General features: G+C 37.0%; 1 protein-coding gene across 1 annotated transcript in view; it reads left to right on the plus strand.

Annotated features, from left to right (window-relative positions):
- Positions 1-2: 2 nt before the first annotated feature.
- GABRA2 (gamma-aminobutyric acid (GABA) A receptor, alpha 2) overlaps positions 3-20,752 on the plus strand; it is a 60,360-nt gene continuing 39,610 nt past the window's right edge. Inside the window, exons 1-2 of the mRNA XM_009697734.1 lie at positions 3-463; positions 2,997-3,112. Of these exons, the coding sequence (XP_009696036.1) occupies positions 393-463; positions 2,997-3,112 (187 nt within the window). The 5' untranslated portion in view covers positions 3-392. The remainder of the gene's footprint in view (positions 464-2,996; positions 3,113-20,752) is intronic.

Below are 20,752 nucleotides of genomic sequence, written 5' to 3' on the forward strand. Positions count from 1 at the left end.
GGCGCCCGCCCGCCCCCCCCGCTGCGGTGTGCCGTAGTGAGGCGAGGAATGGTTAAACCCCGATCTTTTTATACATACGGTTTTTTATTTTTTGTTCCTTTTCGTCTTGGGGCTTTCAGCTTACGGAAAAGGAAAGCATCTGATGCGTCTGCTCACATGCCACTTTTGATCATACATTGCCTCTTTGCACAGAGCAGGTTCGTTGGGAAAGATGGAGATACGATAAGTTGCTAGTAGTGAAAAGTGCTGCAGAAATCCAGTGGTTTCTTTTCTCCACTGAAGTGGCATATTTTTCCTCGGGTTAAGTTGAAAGCACTGCTTGGCGGAGACTGACTGTAGCTGAGAGTGGGTTTGTGTTTTTCTTGCACGGTTAGGTTTTGCAAAGAGCAGCGATGAAGAGGAAGCTGACACTCTCCGAGATGCAGTTGGTTCTTCTCGTTTTATTGGTGTGGCTACCAACAAGGTGAGAGGATGTTTAATTTTGTTGTTCAGTGCAAACATGTATGTTACGATCTGCTAAGAGTAAGCTTGTGTGAGAGGTTATAAAAGTATAGTATGTAGTAACGTAATAAAAAAATCTTTCTTAGCTGTTTGAATGCAGTATTACATAGTTTCCAGAGCAAATGCAGTAGAAGGTAGTCTAGGGACTGTATAAGCCTGGTGATAATCTCTTGTCCTTAAACAGTTTGTGAATTGATGCTTTATTTCATCATTAAAAAAATAATTCCTTTAAATGCCTTATTGGATCTTAAAGATTTACTGGAGTTAACTGTATCACTGTGATTCTGTACCATACAGAATAGCTAAGATGGAGAAATAGATTATCTTGAAGTCAAATAGCAAATTACAGTCTCTAAAATAATTCTCACATATTTTTTAATACAAGCATGCTTTTTTTTTTTTTTTTTTTTTGGGCAACATAACAGAATTCAAAATGATACTTAAGCTTGAAACCTCTAGGTGGAGATAGCATACAACTTCACAATCATACAATAAGACAATAGCCTCATTTATTAATCAACTTTTCTTATGTTGTTTAAAGTTCTCTGTTTCTAAAGTGACAACATAAGAGAAAGTGATTTTAGTCACGTAATAGTTTTGTGTTGCTCACAGTCCCTAAAGATGCAATTAATTGTAGTTTGTAACTTCGATTTACTTACGTTGGTTCTGACTGCAGTAGGTCTTGTCCTAATATGGTAAGGGTCGTAAGCTAAATAATGCAAGTTTCCTATGATTAAAAAAGTCTGCATTTATTTCTGTCTGTTTCTTGGTGTACAAAATATTTCCTGAAACTATGTTTCCTATTTCACTCTATGCCTAACTCTGGTGCACTGTTAGTTGAGTCACAGTGGGCCAGATCCTGCAAACCCTACTCAGGTGAGTAATCCTCACTGACGTCAAAGAGACTACATGCGTAATTAAGGAGTTTATGCCCGAGTAAAGTTTGCAGGATTCAACCCTAATTTGATATAATTGTATGATCTAGTTTTTTAGTGGTATCTTGAGTTCAAAAAACTGTTTTATCTCAAAAAGAAGCTTAAAAAATGGCAGAAACTTACAGCACAGAAATATATTTTAAAACAAAAAAATGAACCATCCAGTAATTAAAATAAAACACACAGATAGGTAAAATGACACATGATGTTTTGTTATGTTCTTTATAAATTATCGGATTGTAGTTGATTCTATGGTTTATGTGATGAAAAGCACAGACTGAAATGATTTACATGTAAATACTTCCTCCATGCTGTTGAATTGGGGAACCAACATAAAGCCCAGTCTTTAATCATTTTATGGCTTGCTTTAGAGAAAATGTCACCCAAACCTACTTTTGGCTTGGAGGAGGAAGAAAACATGCCTGTTTTATGGCATTCAGAATGCCTTGATCAGTACTTCATTTAGAATACTCAAAAATTTCAGGTCAAAAATTTAGGTGGCTGAAAAAGGTATAATTGATAATGCGTGTAACATATGATGCTTTACTGCCTTGATACTAATATTCTGGTATTAAGTAAGACTGATGAGCTCATGCATTTCACATGCATGGTGCTTAAAATTGTTGGCACGGTAACATTTGCATGTGTAAGGCTTTGTGCATGGGAGTGTTTCCCTTGTACACAAAACCTTTGGTCCGGGCGTCCAGCTCCGGAGCACTGTTCCGCACCACAGCTGGCTGGGCAGCAGATTCATGTTCCAGCCCCTCGTGTTTTCCACAGAGATATGACCCATAAAGGCTGTAACATCTCTTTATCGGGGAAGTTTGAAAGGACTGATGATCTATAGATTCTTCTTGACACTTCATTTATGATTTTTTTTTCTTTTTCTGTCCCAACTTTTGTAAGGTTTGTCTGCATCTAGTGGAACATCATTTTTATAACAAAATAGCATTTTAGAAACGTGAAGGCTGTCTACAGCTATCCTGCAGCTTGCTAGTCAGCATCGTTGTTCCCACCCACCGCATACTGACATCAGAGGACTCCCTGAGCATGATCGCTGGAGTTTTCCCTCATGTTAGTGCTGCTGGTCATGTACATTACATGACCATTGGGTGGAAGCATATCCACAGGATTTATCCAGAGAGAGAGTATGCTTAGGTGAGGACAGATAGGATAGAGCTGGAAGGAGACAGTTTTGTGTGTGGGAACCAGGGTTATCGGTCTGGGAGTGACCTGCCACCGAGGCCTGGGAAGCTCTTTTAAGGCTCTTGCACCTGCACAGCTAAATGTGTTAGTGGAGCTTGAAGTAGCATTCACAGTGATGCAGTGTTGTCTAGAAGCAGAGGCTACTGGAAAATGACTTCCTGGGAATTTTAAATATGTAATTGACTCTTATGTGTCTGAACATGTTATATATAAATGTGTATTCATATACCCTTAACTACATCCTTCCTGTTAGAGGGCAGCAAGTTAATATTCAAGGCCAGCCTGCAAAAACTGCATGTTGAGTGTACATTAAAGCATATCTAGCACTTTCTAAAATGTATAATGTCCATTTAGATCAGTGCTGGCTGACTCCCTGGAAGACGAAGCTAAGAATAACATCACCATCTTTACGAGAATTCTAGACAGACTTCTGGATGGTTATGATAATCGTCTCAGACCTGGATTAGGAGGTAATAAAAACAATAAAAGATTGATTTTAAAAAATCAGTTTTAATGCTCAGATTTTATGCAATGATATTCTTCCTTCACGTTTTTTTTTTTTTCCCCTAACAACTGGTATGTATCTTGATAAATTATTTATAACTCTATATTCACCCAGCTGAATCATTTGAAGTTTGAGGAAGATAACATCTATGAATGGAAAGGAGGCACTTTCACAAGTTTATCTTAAGTAAAAAGAAAAAAATAATCTGATGATTTAACATAGTGAAACAGAAGAAGAACAAAAATAACATCTAAAGCTGTTATTCCAGTCAGGGAATTTTGGTTGCACAAGGAACGCAGGCTTGATTCCCTGCAATGCGATGAGTGTATGTTTTCAGAAATCTGCACACATGTTTTGTGTGGTTTGTGTAAAATCCACATTATAGATTCATTCCTTGTCCCTGTAAATTAAATGGAAGTGCTGTATTTTTGACTTCCTTGGAATTAGGGTTTCACTGGTAATTAGCATTTTGTTTCTGGGTATCTTGCATGTATTTGGGGATTTGGAGAAAAAAAAAAAAAAGAAAAAGAAAAAAACAGAATATTGGAGGACAGAGGTCACGGCACTTTTGTGCCATGACTGTCAGTTATTTTTCGAAACGTCACTTCACATTTTCATTTTAAAGTTGTATGCCAGCTCATGTAAGTGTGTAAGCAAGAAATTTAAATAATTTGTTGGGTATTGGAAGTATTACTGTGCAGAAAAGATCTCTATGCTATGGGGAGGGACAGAATATCTTGTTATCTAGTATTATTTTTTATCTGATATTTATACTATCTAACATAATATTTACATATCAAATATAACACTGTTACTATTATTGTTATTCATAACAGTTTTGATAATTGTAATTTTCAACCTGGAGACTATTTCAGCTTCCTAAAACTAATTCTAGTGCAAAATCCCTGGGAGCCATTCCTGTTCCTGTTGATTTCAGTAAGATCAGGCCCAAAGCAGGAGACGTGCTCTAACTACCATAGAGATTGCTCTAACAGCTCCATTTGATCAAATTAGGAATTAGTCAAAGCTCACAGTTTTTAGCCAACACCCTTCCATCCTGACCTGTGGCTCTGCTGCTCTTCTGGTTCTGGAGACTCTTGGCTTGCATCTGACACAGCATAAAGTGGGAGCTGGCGCTGGCTGGAAACGGCTTTCTCATTATACATTAATCTTAACCTAGGATATCTTTTCATTTCTTTTTCTGGCTCCCTCTACAGTGGAGACTTGTGAAATATTTTGTATTTAAGGACTTTTTAATTTAGATGATCCATAAAATGAGACATACAGCACTATTGATGTGAGAGTTTATATAGTGATGTTTTACATGGAGATTTAATTTCTTTGCAAAATACCCAAATTTAAGAATTTAGACATAGTATAAACATACAATGCCTTGCAGGTGACTTCCAGAAACATTTCATACCACAAACGTTGTCTTTAATTGGCAGAGCTTCTCAAATAATGCTTTTTTATTAGAAAAATAATGAAAAATTCTTTTCTTGTTTACAAAAAGGAATGTGCCATTTAATGAGAATAGTCTGCAGTTCCTTTGCATGTCATGTATTCTTTTTCATATTAAATTTTTTGCTGTTGAAAACATGAATTTTAAAAATTATTTTTCTAATGTATCTTTATTTTAGATTTTCCATTAAATCTACTTCAAAATACCTCCCTCTCTTTCTTTGCCAGGCTTCTTAGGTAATTAAAATATACTTTGGGAGCATAAAAATTAAAGAATTAACATCTGTTTGATATTGGCATACATAGCAATCAACCCATGCAGAACATGTGTGAAATGAAACTGTGTCATGCATATTAAACCGTGATGATTCATGATACATTAATCTGCAACAATACTTCAGTTGAGGATGGACGGATTCTTATAGTTTAAAAGAATGCTTGTAAAAGCCAGTTGTGATAATCCATGATGTGAAATATACCAAACGATGCTTTTGTACATAATGCTTAGTAATTATGGTATTTCATATTTCAGGAATTTTGTAGCACTTTATTCCTTTTTCTCTATTAACCTGTACTCTGAAAGGAAGACTGGAAATCATTCCTCTTTTTTTTTTAAACACCACATTCCTAGTGAGTCCTGATAGTTTCTAAAAGTGTTTTTGCATAGACTACTGCAATTTGACCATGCCACATGCCATTAATTTAATATACTTAGTCTCAGTCCTGTTTCACTTGCATTTATATGAATCTGAAATAATTCAATTGAAACCAATAGAGCATTTACTTTGGCATAGCAGCTTGCATCATCCTGCTACACTACTATGGCTGAGATCGCAATCTGGCCTAACGTGCTACAACAGAGGTAGTCCAGGGTCTGAGATGGATTCTTTTAAAGTCTTCCGAAAGCAAGAGTTGTTCACAAGCCCACTTTCACCTGTAATGAAAGATATTTTCAGAGATGTTTTACAGCAAAAATTCAGCTCATTGTAAAGAATTATTAATCTCAAAAATGTTTTTAATAATGAAAAATGTCAGCTTAACACTGGCATTTTAGCTAGTTATTGACCAACAAAATGAAAATGTATAAGCTCTTTCAAAGACTGTATATAAATTCAACTAAGTAATTGTCTGTTTGGGAATTCATTCTTGAGTTTAGGGATAGATTTAATTAATTTTACTGGGAAACTTGGTGTGAGTAATTACAGTATGTAACTTGATGCTTTACTGATAACATCAATACACTTCAGAACTAAGCACTATTTTCTGTAGACAGTTAAGGCAACTTTAACTTTTACTGGTGATGCAGCTCTGTCGTATAAACAGGTTTTGGCTGATGGCTATTGACTGTCCTAGCAGCTGGGATCCTTGAATGATGTATGAACACTGTAGTGATGACATAGCCTGCAAAATGGGTGTGGACAGGGAAAAGAAGATGCTGCACTATCCCCTGAAGCCAGAGACATCTCATATGGCTTAGATAATATCCCAACCTACTGTGTTGATATGGGTAGGCATGAGGGTATTCAAGGGGAGACAAATTTTTCTCCGTACTCATTTTATGCCAGGCACAGGATTGCAGCTGGAACACCCTTGACTACACATTCAGGTCTGACATGAACTCTTTTACCCAAACATTCCATGTCATTTCTGTTCAGACATCAAAATAAATTACAAGTTCAGTTTAAAAACAAATTCCCTATGTCATTAGCACTATTTTGCATGAAATACAGCCATGCAATTGATGAGTCATAAAGAGTTTGTTTATGATTTTCTTCAAAATCATAAAGGTATTTTCTTCTATTTATTTGTTGTAATGTTTGCAAAACACTTAGGGTAGCACTTTTCCATAAATCCTTTGATTTTTATTAGTGTATAGAAAAAGAAATCCACAAAACAATGGACACTAAAACTAAGCAAGGGACCAAAAGAGAATTTAGATATTCAGATAATGAGACAACAGAATGCTGAAGCTGAGATACAGCTGCATTCAAATCTGGAAGTGATTGAATTCTCTGTCTGCTCTATCTGCTTTTCTCTGTCCCATGGACAGACATGAATAAAGGAAAAAGGGACATAGATTCAGATGATCCCCTCTTTTAATGTGTTGATGTTCTTATGTATTAGGTGTATCAGCAAAAACATACATGTTTTTTAAAATGGTACCTTCTTTTTAAAGATGAGAAAGAGGAAGGAAGGGAGAAGGAATGGAGATGGTGCTAGGATTTTGAAATCATATTGGATACTTCAGTAGTCTTACCATCTCCATAAACTGTTCAGCCTGCTTTGCTTTCTCATGTTTGCAATTGGTCATTTCCAGCAGCTGAAGAACTTCTGTCTGTTCTACTACCCCAAATTTATAAAATATAATTGAATGCAAGACTTAGAAAATATAAAATCTAAATCTTGAAAAAACCCAGAAAGGGAAGTTACAAAGACGGAGGACTGGACTTCATAGTCTGAAGGCCAGATTTTCAACTGCCATGTTGACATCAAAAAGAGCTATGCAGATTTATACAATTTGAGGATCTTTCCACAAACTGTGGTCAGTCTCACCAGCTTCAGGAATGGTGTTCTTATTGTAAACAAAGAGAGGAATGTTGGTTATTTAAAAAAAGTGGGAAGATCAGACAGTAGGTAGGTGAAAACTAAATGCCACTGTGATTCCCTTGTGAAGGATCCATCTCTGCTGCAAGGTGACTTTCAGATGTTCTGATTGCTTAAAACAAGAATCTCCATTGCATTTCACTTATAGACATACAAAAACCTTTGTTTTTACAACATTTTGTAAATAAATTGAACACGAAAACTGAAGAGAACTGAGAAGGATTATTGCTGATTATTGCTATCAGAGAGATGGTGAGCGGTGAGCACTGCGGCTATGAGCATTCATCTTTGCAGCACTGGATGTATTGTTGCGTAGAATTGGTGTAGTACCGTAGAGTATCAGACCCTGTGCTTAGAAGTTGTATGATATGCTCACTAATATGAACTAAAAGGGAAAAAACCATTCTTTCACAGAAAACTCTTCCCCTCCCCAGTTCAGGAGAGCTATATATATATGTATGTATGTGTGTGTGTGTTCATCAAAGAGTTGTATGCCTTCAGTTGCCAGGAAACAAGGCCATGATCATATGCCGATAATCTGAAATATGTTTAAACTTAGGGCAGTATGCTTATATATGTCTGTGATTCAGAGTCTTTAATCAGCTTTGGAAGACTTTGTAGCGGTAGCAGTCCCATAGCTGGACATTCAGAACTTAGTGGTGTTTGTCAGCCTTATCATGCTTAATACACATTCAGAGTATCCTAAAAGAAGGTCCTTTGACTATTTTTGCTGCAGAACACTACAGGAAAGCATTCACTACTGTTTGTAAAGGGAAAAATGCAGTTCCCCTGCTCAGTTCTGGTTGCTTCCTTAGCCCTTCTTTGTTCCGGTTTCATCTTTTGGAAATGGTAATGTTTCCCTGCCAGTCCTACTGCAGAGCAATTCAGAGCAGCACTTGCATTTTCTGAAAGCCTGCTATCTATGTAGTTATGGCAGGTACAAAGGAGTAAATTACTGTGTGCCCTTTCTTGGGCATATCTGGAAGGGTCACATGGAATCTGGCCATAGTAGTGCTTTCAGAGGAGTCAGCGAGAAACTCAGATTAATTTATGTTAGAGTTAAGGATAATGTATATTGGCAAAAAGCATTCCTTGTAAAAAATGGAAAAGCAATAGAGAGGAGGATATGAAAATCTCATTTAATTAGTTATCCAGGGCATGCAGATGGTGCTAAAATCCAAGAACAGAACTAACTCAGTAGCTATAAGCGTTCTAGGGAATGAATCATTAGGAAAGTGGAAGGACAAAAAATCCTCAGAAACTGTTGTGATACTGAAGAACAAACCAGCAAAAATGATGTAGGTTAGGATAGGATAGTGGCTGAGGAGCTAAGCAAATCTTCTTTCTTTCTTTCTTTATTTATTCTTTGCCCGTCTGTGGATAAGTCAACAATGAAGATATCAAAATAAAATTGTTACAACTGTGCAGAGTATTACAATCGGGGAAAGTGCTGCACTGTGTAAAGTGACAAAATGCTATGCTTCACAACCGTTAACAAAAATCTAGGTACTTTACAGTAAAGTTTATATGCCTATAAAGGAGCTTATCTGGGAGGATCTCCCAGTTAACTGAACATGTATATTCATGTATATTCAGTACTTTTTTTTTTTTTCCCCTGGCAAAGTATCAGCATTTGCTTCTAATACTAGAAATACTGCTGATGACACCAAGGCTGAATTAAGGCTTGGCTTACTTTTATCTCAGCTACAAGGAAGACATGAAAGCAGATACTGCAGATTTCCGTGGAGCTCATTGGAGCTCATTGTAAATCAGACTGATGGGATGGTTTAATTTTTCAGCCAGATTTGATGGGCTAAGTCAAACATCACCTTTTTTCATTGATACATTTATTCTGGTTATTTAGAAACTGGTTGAAAAGCAGTGGTCTTGCTGATATCCAGGGTATTCTACTGTTGACTGCTTCCCACTAAGGCTTCTTACCGTGTTACATAAATCTTGCAATGAGTTTGCTATCCAAAGTATAGAGCTGCTTCTCACTCAGGCTGACTAGTTTTAATAGCCAAGTACCAAAGGATTCCAATATTATAGTTCCAAAATTTTTATTACCCTTGTGAAATGATACAATTTGTCTAATGCCACCTGAATTGGAAGTATAATTATTATTTAAATAATCTAACTCTGAAACGTTTTCAGAAATATTTAAGCGCATTAGAAATTCATCCAGGATATCTTTGGGGGATTTTAATAGATTTCATGGATTTTCAGTAGTGGATTTTAACCAAGCAAAAAGTGAATTTAAAATGTAGAAATCAATGTATATGTTGCTTGCAATGAAAAAAATGTTAGTCGTTCTGTAGCGACAAAGACACATTTTGTAATATAAAGTTAATAGTATTCTGAGTTACACTAAAACGTATACTTATAAACAGTACCAGGGAAATCCTTTAATGTTTACTGCTATGATGTAGTCATGGAGTACTCAGTTTTGTATATTCTATGTATACGAGACACACAGAAAATTACATTTCAAATCTTTTCTTTAATAAGGTGTATTAAAAAAAAAAGTGCTAACTAAAGAATGTAAGAAGGAAGCTATAGAGGTCTCTTATTCAATTGTATAATCACCTAAAGGTATTTAGAAAGTTTTGGTGAAGAACTATTAAATCAGCAGCTAATAAAAGCATTGATGCTCTTTGGATTTTTGGTTTTAGATATATAGGACACAGACAATATTTGGAATACACTGTCCTTCAAAGAGCTGGAAAAATGGACCTTAGGAGTATGTTTGACCTAAGGAAAAATGGTAGTTACATCATACTCTGATATGAGTAGGCATCACTGTTTTAGTGTTGTTGATTTCTGCTCATTTGATGACAACCAATATTTAAGCAAATAGTCACATATAACTTACTCTCAAGCCGATTCATTGGCAAGTTTTGACATTTTATTTTCAATGGAAACTAAAAACTTGGGATTAAATGGACATGCAGAACTCCTTCAGCCTCTTTGTGTAGAAAAAGTTGGGTTTTTTTAACTTTAGTTCTTGTAGCCTCTAATGGCAAATACTTATTTAAGTAGATTTCCTGTGTTTTAGCACCCCATAAGTAAAAACTGGCATGAGAGACACCTCTTACTATGTATTTATATTCTGCATTGCACAACAGGCTTCTACTCCATTCAAGACCTGATTGTGGTGAAAAAAAGGTAACAGTACTGTCTGTATTTGAGACATAATCTAAAATGATAAAAAAATGAAGATATATTACTTTTTTCCCCCTCCTTAGGTTTACTAGGCAAGCTCATAACTATTAGGCTAATGATGGTGATTTTCAACACAGTTGCAGAGGTAATGGTTGCTCAGAGAAGTGGTGAAGTCTCTGTCTTTGTGGAGGCACTCAAAATTTGACAGAATATGACCTGGGCAACCTGAGCTGTCTTCAGAGCTGGTTCTGCTTTGGACCTTCCAAAGGTGCTTTTCAAACTGAATTATTCTGAGATTCTGTGACCTACAACCAACAAGACATTGGAATAATGGTTGAAGTTTTCCATCTCAATTGGCAACTGTGAAAAAATTAAATTTAAAATGTCAGTTCTGGAATGTATAGCTGAATAAAAATACCTGTGTAGATGAAAGTTTAGACTGCCTATGGACAGCAGAATGCATGGTGTTGTACAACTCTTGAGCTTATTATTCATAAACAATCTGTGATGAATAGAAGATTGGGATAAATGGGAAGGGTCTGGAAAAATGCAGAGGACATATCCTTTTTTATGGTCTTTGTCTTGGATTTTCTAACATTCAGCAGAAGCTGGGACTTGACTAATAGACTGAAATTGACTCTAGCCACAATTTGCCCACTATCACCATAACCTGGAGTCCTGAAAAGGGTTAAATATGGGAAAAGACTGTATTTTAAAGGAGAGGCACTGTATTTCATTGAATGATTCCCAGTTTACTTTGTCATCATTAGATGGGCAGCGTACAGGGAACTGAAAAGGTGTGCAGCACTGTGTATCCTAGAGCTCAACACCTCTTTAGGAAGCACCCAGGAGCCCTAAACCCTGCCCTTCTGAAGTGTCCTAATGGAGGTCTTCCATTTTTCTTCTTCGGTTTTCATAACTGTCTTTTGCTTTCTAAATACCTATCTCTTTCATATATTCTTCTAGAAAATGCCTAACTCTCTTCTTTGACCAAAATTCCATTAATTTATTTCACTCCATCTAAATATAGCTTTCCCCAAATCCAGGTCAGACATGCCATATAGATGCAGCTGTCTAATTTTGCATATTTTTTTTTTTTTTTTTTTTTTTTGGTATGAAACCCAGACTTGCCTTACCCTCCTCCCAGGTACGGTTGCTTACATCCAGCTGCCTGAAAGATTTCATATCTGGAAGCTGGATTGGGGAGGTTGAAATGATGCAAAGGCAGACTCCTCGGTAGGGAGAAAGCAAAGATCCTTCTCTACCCACAGATTGTATGGTCTTCCTTTTGTGCCAGTACAATTTTGTTGGCGGTGTTGAGTGGTCTGAGACAGATCTGTTGCTTTTGGCACTATTCCTGACTACATATTCCTGCTTCTGTTTTCTTGGAGTGCCACCATTTCGTGACCATTTTTAACAATGACCTTTTCAATGTACAATCTAGTGCATCCAATTTTTAGAATTAGTGTGGTGTAGAGAGGGAGGTATTTCATCAACAAGGATCATGCAGAAGGACATTGTAATTGCCTGTACATTAAAACCGCTTTGTTTTTTACAGTATTTTCGTGTGTGTTAATTGTTGGTATTAGTAGCTCTTATTAGTGGCTACTATTAGAATCTAATAGTAGCTTCTAAAGGCTCCAAGAAACAGATATGAAGTAGAACATAACACTGTTTTTCTGCAATCTAGCATTAAGGTAGTACAAGCCAATGGAAAAAAACACTATGAGCAAAGAACAAGGGAAGGGGCAGATGGGCAGGACAAAAGAGATGGAAAGTGAAGGAGAGAAATACAATGGTGAAACTAAACATTGGCCACTTTTAAACAACTGGCAGATTAAGACAGCTGAATGATAGTTTTTTCAAATACCCTTTGAAAACTTGACAGTAGAATAACGTAAGCAATTTTATCATTATGACATATGCCTGTATTTAAAATTCTGACATTACTGTTTTTCAGCAATGAGTCATCTGTCTCAGAAAGCAACTATAGAGGGTATATCGGATAATGTTTTGTGTTGCTGTACAATTCACCAGCCTGCTAAATTAAAGCATCAGCAGAATACTGTCAAAAGTCTAATAAATTTTAATGATAAGAATCAAAGCACTTTAATATGCCAAGATTAATCTTTAAACACATTTTTATGTCTGTTTTTTCAGGTTAATGCTCGAATTAAATTAATCACATGCTAAAGGAAGTTTTATTTACCACTGTCATCCTAATAATAGTTTGCTTTATAACGCGGATTATGTCAGCACTAGTTTTGTGAAATTGTAAGTCAGGAAGGTATGATTCTGCTAACCTTCTGGAAGTGGTGTTGCTATTTGGGAACCATTTGTGTGATTACTTTGTAGCACATGGCTCTTGATTTACATTCCATAATTCCTTGCCATATGTTGAGGGCTATTTAATAATTAGAGCAGTTAACTCTGTGAAAGCAGTGTAAATCAATTTCCCTCTTACCTGGGATTATTGTGCACATCAGAGGACATGAAACATTTTAGTAAAGTTGTGTGGCTGCAGTCAGAGATTGGATTTAGTTGCATCTGACCAAATTATATTTTTATTTTTTTTTATGTCCAGACATACATATTTGGTCCTGCACATGCATTTTTTTTTTTGTTGAACCAGTAGAGATCATGCATCCTAATCTGCAATTTGTTTGGGAAAAACATGGATGCCCCATATTCCATCTGCTTCATCTTTGTTTTTTACAAACTGTAAGTTAAATATATTGTAATCTTGTAGTGTTATGACTAATAGAGTTGATTGCAATCCAAATTCAGTGCCACGGACCACTGACCTTCACTGTGTTCTGACACATATAGTTCACTAAGAATCAGTTAAAAACTGTTGTACACTGTAAAACCTACTTGTCCATTATATGTACATCATGGCTTTTCTTACAGTAGTGACACTGAAAATGTATCAGAGAACTCAGACTACTTTGCAGAAGGGGTGACTTTTATATCTGCGTAAATATAAAAGGTACATGAAGGTGAAGTAAATGGGAGGTGTGATTCACCATTGGTAATGGGACAGATCCATGTCTCCAAGCCCCAGTTCCATGCTCTGTTTTACAGGTCACATAATTTCTAACACAGATTTGACCTAAGCGGAGAGGTTTGTAGAGAAGATATATTCCACCTGGAAAGATGACTTATAAATAAGCTGGTTTTTGAAATTCCTAATTTTTTTCTTGAAGTGTTTATAGACTGCTTGCATTTGTCATCTTTCATGTGAATGTGGTTTCCTGGAGTTACCTATCTGTGTTTAACACCTTCTTCTGTTTTAATTTTAAAAATTGCATCCTTTTGATCTCTTAAATACCTGAATGTCAGAAAAGCAATGTCTCTTCTGACTGAAAGATTGCCCTGTCGTTAGGAGTTCTTCTCTTTGTTGGTCTCCATCGCTTGGTGCTGATTCTCTCACCCAGGAGAGGTAATTGTCTTCCAACACATGCCCTGCTTTTTCATTCTTGTATCCATTCTCAGTTGTCCTAAGATAATAACTTCTATCAGGAGTTTGGGAGTTATTAGAGCTATCCTCTTCCATTCCCTCAAGTGTGTGAGCCTTTCAGCACAAAGCCAGAGAGCAGAAAGGGAATGGAGGGGGCAGGAGAATCTGTGTTGATCTTTAAGAATTTAGAGATGGGTTGAAGGGACAATTCCTGGCCTGAATACAACAGCCTAATGTTCTAGATACTTCCTTCTGACTGACAATCTAAAGGCTACTGTAGATGCCTTTTTATTCTCGTTATTTGTTGAAGTATTTATATTTTTCACAATTTATAGGCTCACTGAATGAGGAATGAAGTCCCTGTGGATGAGAAGAGTCTGAGGAGCCGTTGTAGTGTGGAGTATATAAATGGGGAAAAACAGAATTTTGAGCCTTAGATTCAGTGCTGTGTTGATAAAACTCCTCTGCCATCCTGAGGGCGTGCCATGGCATTTCACGGACTGTCCTTATCAGTGTCCATAGTGTTAATTGAGCACCAAACAGTGAACTTCTTTCTACTAGATCTTTAAATGTGAACTTGGTACTGCATTGCCTCATGCAGTTTCTGAACAAAAGGGAAGATATTTACTCCTGGAAAGATAAATAAATAAATAAAGATGAGAAGGGAGAACTATAAATGCCTGTTGTTTGAGATAAGGGAATGGTCACATCCTTAATAATCCCTTTCCATCTGATGGGTGCTGAAAACTGTCAGAGAATTCTTTATTTTTTACCGGGCATTTTGTCTTTAGTTGACCATAAAAAAAAAAAGAACAAATAATCTGGTCTGCTACTGCATAGTATGCTATTTTTAAAATAGCCAATTGTTTGAAGTTAATATTCTGTGGTAAATGCTGTCTGCATTTTCAAAAAGCCATAGTATCTGGTTAGAAAAATATGTACTTTAAGAAACTGGATTCTAAAGAAACTCATATTAGGCATTGTTTCAAAGAAAAAAACCCTGTTTTGTATTTTCTGCCTGTAAAAAAAACCCACCTGTTAATTTAATATTAAAAACAGATTCTTGTCCCAAATATATAGCCTTTCCACATACAGAAGCCTGGTGGGTTCTGAAAGTCCCATGGACAGCCAGAGGGGCATTCTCTTGTCACAGGGAACCATAAAAGACAAATTTGAGGCTGCTTAATCCAAGCTCTGGGAGTATCCTGGGAGTATGTTTTAGAGGAGATTCTGGGAAACACTGCTATCTGTAAAGTAGCTTGGAGACATTCAAGTGACTCAGCTGTGGGACTTTTGATTGCTATGGTACACTTCTTGTGGGCACATTACACAGCCTTAATCTAAGACCTTTTTTATTATTATTATTAACTAGATAACAGAAGAGTAACTGACAACTCTGTAACATGTTAAAACGGGATTTAAAAAAAGATTGCCCCATTACTGTCTGTGTTATTATTTTTTGCTCATTTGGGGGCTACTTGTTCAATTTAAGTATTAATATGATTCTCTGTTGGGTCAAGCCATGAACTCGTCGTTTGTCAGGACTCCTGTTTAGCAAGCTTATTATCCATGACCATCCCATTGGTTGTCCTGCCAAACAAAAAAATGTTAAGAATAAAAAAAAGGTAGCTTGGCAGCCAGTCTGCTTTGTACTGTGCCTCAAAACCTACACCTCTATTCCTCCTTTCCCTGCATTTCAACAACTGTGGGGATCAGGGAAGTATAACGAAAAAGTGTGCCTACCTGTTGTTATGCACCCTGGGTATTTAGGGTGTTAACATACACACAGCCTCCAGTTGATTTTCATAAGACCATGCTGGCTTTTTTGAGAATATTAGAATAGTCTGGATAAACATTTATTTCCTGTACTTCATGGTTATTTCACCTGGCTTAAAATAGGAACTGCGGGCTGGTTGACAGAAGGATTAGAATTCTGTCTATTTTTTTTTGACAGTGTGTCACAATCTTCTGAAATGCTATTACCAAATTTCATACAGCATTACCTATTAAAAATATATTCAAGACTCCTGCTGCAAAAAATGGATTAAGAGTGCCCACTAATGCACAGCTCTATTAAATAAAGGCACTACCTTTTTCTGCCATTGGTTCCTGTCATGCTTGAATGCAAAGTACAAGGCTAGCAAAAGATAAAAGAACTGTAGCTCCATTTTTAATGACTGTACAATCCAAGACTATAGTAACCAGGCACTATACATGGACAGTAAAATTAATCTGTCTGAAAGGATAATAATTTTCAATGCTTCCTTAAGTGTGATGATCTCTAGAGGAACTCCATCAGCCTTTGGGATTTTGAAAGATGTGAATTTCCTACTTTGCTCTGATAGTAGCAAGCCTTGGGAAGGTGCTGACCTCTGGTGACAAGGAGTGTTTGCCACAGAACAAACAAGACTCTTCTTCACAGAGCTTCATCCTGGTTTCTGTCAGCTCCAGGGTGCCAACTCTTCTTGCCGTGGCTGACCACAGAGACAGGCATTCTCCAAAGGCTTCCTCTGAAGTTGGCCATCATCAGGGGAAGCCTTTTTCACTGACTTCAGTGGGCTCTGGCATGCTATCGAAATCTTCATTAAATAATTAACAAGAGTAATAAGCACCGTGACAGTGTCTTAGCTTAGAAAAAGTAGTGTGTAGCCAGAGAGTGAAATCCTATGTGTTATGTATGTATTATCTTGGTCATTCCAGTGTGAGTTTTGTGGCCATTTCACATGTCCTTGATGCAGAAGGACTTTGGCCTCTGATGTTCTTCCAGTGAATTACGAGAAATTTTTTTTTTTTTTTTTTTTTTTATTTTTTTTTTATGTTTGGAATGTGGGAGGGTACAGAAGGCGAGCTGTGTTTCATAACTTTTACTTTCACTGGCAAATTGACATGTTTCCAGCATGAGCCAAAGTGGCTCCTGAAATCTAACCTGGAGAAAATCTAAACTGGGTGATCTTGGTTAGAAAAGCACCTGGGCCTGTGGAAGAGGAGAAGAACAAGCAAATAAGCTAGCGACTAAAATCAAGTAAGTCAGGAGCCGCTGTGTAATAAAGGTGTATCTTAAGAAGCCTAGACTCAGCCACTTCATGACTGTAAAGAGAAACTTGAAGCTGCATATTTTTTTAAAATGATACTGCTGTTACGGGGAGATGTGTTTTGGAGTATGGGAGGGGCTGGCAGAGCGAATGTTTCAAATGGCATGATTTATAAATGCTGTGACTTGGGGTAAAGCACAGAGATTAAACCTGAAATTAGCCTAGAAGGGTAATGCAGCAGAATTTGACAGTGTTCCATGACTCTAAGTACTGAGATCATAAAATTCAAACATTTAAAAAAGGAACAAAGAAAGTGAAAGATTACTGAATATAAGTTTCTCAAACCTGAAATAATTTTGGGAATTGTTCTGCCTTACCTGCATGTTATGGTTTCCTTTCTAGTAGCACAAGCCTCTAAGCAGAATAGATGGAAATACAGTTGCATGGGAATAATAACTTTGCCATCCCTACTTGTGTGATGAGCCTGCTTCAGATTGGTCCAAATAATTACTGCTCCGCTTTATCAAAGTCTGCTCCCTTCCTTTTCCAGAGTTGTTTGAGCGCTCTTGTTCTCTTTATCTTCCTGTATGTCATTCTTTAGACAGTGTTGGGGCGGTCTGGTTTGTTTTAGCTTTATCATGCTCATCTGGTTGATCTAAACAATGCAGTAGTCCCATTTGTTACTCAGCCTGGTAATCTCAATCTCTTCGCATCCTGATGGAAGCTGTAGTGTCTAAAGGGATAAGGTTTAGTGCTGATGGTTTTTTTTTTTGTTTGAATGCCATGTAGTTTTGATCTGCTGCCAAATGTGTTGTGTGTTAGCTAAGTTCATTTTACGTCAACCTTTTAAGTAACCCATCTCAGTAAGCTCACATTTCTTCCAGCAAGACTCAACTATGTTTACACTTTTCTGGTTCTATTGAACATTTTGTGCACCTCCAACTAAAAATGACTCACATTTGTTGTTTATTTTAGAGCTGAATGCTTTTTAATTCTTTTTCCTTTTTTTCTTGCTGTGTGAGGATGTAATGAGAAGGGAACAAATTGAGATTTGGAGGGTTCATGGTAGCCTGGCTTTATGGGAACAGATTTTGTACTACCCATGTGTTCAAATACCCTTCCCAATGATTTAATTCACCCCTTCTTGTTCCTATTTTCAACATTTTGCTTCTCCCTTTGTTAATTGTACCATAGTCAAGACTACTGTTTATAATTACTCAGTTGTCTCAAATATTTATACAACCAAAGCATCCATGTTGTATTAATATATTTACAATGAACCTGTGAATTGGAGGAATGCTCTGTTTAAAAGATAGGAAAAAAAATCCAGAAAGATGTCTAGATAGTTAATTGCTGTCTTAATCACTTGCCAGTTGATACCTCTGAGATTGTCAAAATGTTGCATGATGTGCCAAAAGTATATGAAGTCCAACAGTAATGACCAAGAGTATCTACATTTCTTCTTTTCCCCATGCAAAGAACCAATTAAGTTATGCACTTCTGGCTTGCTTTGAACTCTTTCTCATCTTGAAGTACTGGCAAGATTCAAGCTAAACACTGGTTGACTGGTTGGCCCGATGGCCATCAGGGATGAAATATGTTCTAGCTTAAACATCTTATTTATTCTCTGCCTGATTAGGAAAAGGGATCTGAATCCATGTCTCCCACTTTTCAACTCTGTTAACTAGACAGGCCCGATGTGATATGGGCTGCACCAGTCAGTACAGTAGCCTTCTCATCAGGGATGAAATATGTTCTAGCTTAAACATCTTATTTATTCTCTGCCTGATTAGGAAAAGGGATCTGAATCCATGTCTCCCACTTTTCAACTCTGTTAACTAGACACAAGGCTTTTGATCATTCTGGGAGAGTGGTTTCTTCCACTGAAGATGATTTACTTTGTGTAAAATACCTACATATGTGTCAGAACATGGACTGAGATCTATGTTTTGTACTGTTAGGACTGTACAGCCATTCACAGTCTTTGGCCAATCAGCCCCATACAGACTGAGGGCTTAGGTTTGGCAGTGCCTACATCTCCTGGGCACCATGTATAGTGGAATTCATTGCTTCAAACAGCCAAGTCTCCTTTGTGGAACATGGGGAAAGCTAGGCATGTTGGCACACCTCAGAAATGGCGTGGGCATACCCTTAACTGTCTGCAAAAGTTGTTCATAAAGTCAATAAACTGAGCAGGGATCTGTCAAGCTAAATAATTAAAAAATGCTGAAGAGAGGCATGCAGCTGAAGCCTTTTCTTGCCAACACAGGTGAAATATCCAAGTTCAGTTGGGAAAACATTACCAGTCTCCACTTCATCTGTTCACGTGGTGTGCCCCCTCTAGAACTGGTGCCATTCCTCCTATCCTGAAAAGAGCCATGAGAGTAGCTGATAGCCTGGGATGATGGAAACTTGCGTGAGAGAGAGAAAGAGAGAGCGCACCTCTTGTCAAGTGCATGCTCTGATTTAAAGCAGAGACATGAACTCAGGTTACTGTGTGTCAGGGTCTGTCTTGACCACAAAGGTGAATTTTCTAAGATAGGGCATGCTTCCTCAGTCTTTGGAAGGAATTGTTCTGCTTTGTGTAAATAATTAGATGTTGAGCAGAGACTTCAATTTATGCCTGCTCCGTCCCAGGAGTACTGCTTGGCTTTGGAATCTGTCTCTTGCTTGTTTTCTTGCTTTCTCAAAGTCTTTCTGGCCCAGTAAATTTGTAATTATTTATAGTTTGAGGAACTCGTTGGGACTTGGTTGAGAGCCAGTTCTTTAAGGTGCTTGGCAACATCAGGATCTTTTTGTCCTTAAGGTGGAAATATAAGCAGCCAGGGAATTTTAGGTACTGACAATGTTAGACAGGAATTTGGGACTAAAGGGGATTCAGACAAATATAAGTGCAAAATTTAGTCATTATGATCTGGACCACAGAGACATTCAGATTAACTTTTATTGATTTCAGTGGAAACTTGGAGCTTAAATAACTTTATGGAGCTTGTCCAATGTAGTTAAAGAGATAATTGGGCACCAAAATCAGTCTTTAGCCCTACCCTTGAATGACTTTCTCAAACTTGTGGAGGAAGCCTATAATAAAGTTAAAACTGCACCTCAAATATCACTTGTATCCATCTTCATTCATCAGGCCCTTGCAAAATGTGTTTAATTTTGTTACCTGAAGTAATAAGATTTGCAAATTAAAGGTCTCTTGTTAGAGAGAGAGAGAGAAGAAAAAGTAGTAAAGATAATGTTTGTGTATGTGATCTGCACTCTTTTCCTCTTTTTGAGTGAGAGTTAAACCCCAGATCTGTCATATGCATATGAAAATTATCTCAATAATGTGTAAATGTGTCACTCAGCATAGAGAGAACTTTTTAATTTTCTGTTTGCTAGCTGGAAACAGCGCTCTTACAATTTGCATCAGTGTCTTTTACACACAGGACAAATCTGAGTAATTACCTGACTGTGGAGATATATCATATTATTTGAGTTGCAGATATGCCTACATTTCATCCTGTGCACATTTTGTGGGTAACCTACACCTAAAAAAGACATTAGCTTGGCTAAAAACATCTGAAAATGTTTTCCCAAGTCATATTTTTTGCTACAGAAGAAAAGGATTTGACAGTTAAGCTAAACATTTTTTTCCAGGTTAATGTGTGTTTTTTTAAACGTCAAAAAGTCTCACTCATTTCTAAAGATACACCTACTTTTAACTGAAGTTTTGTATTGCAGTAAATTGTCTGTCAAGTTTATATTTTTCTGCTATTTCAAAACAGTTATTTTCAATTTCAGAATAATAAATACTACTTACCTGAAATAAAAATTCCAGTTCAAGAATATGCTTATACACAGGACCAGGTATTCAGTTAGTCAAAATGATGTAATGGCATAA

Source organism: Cariama cristata, unplaced genomic scaffold (genome assembly GCF_000690535.1).
Source record: "Cariama cristata isolate BGI_N322 unplaced genomic scaffold, ASM69053v1 scaffold4963, whole genome shotgun sequence".
Lineage (NCBI taxonomy): Eukaryota > Metazoa > Chordata > Aves > Cariamiformes > Cariamidae > Cariama > Cariama cristata.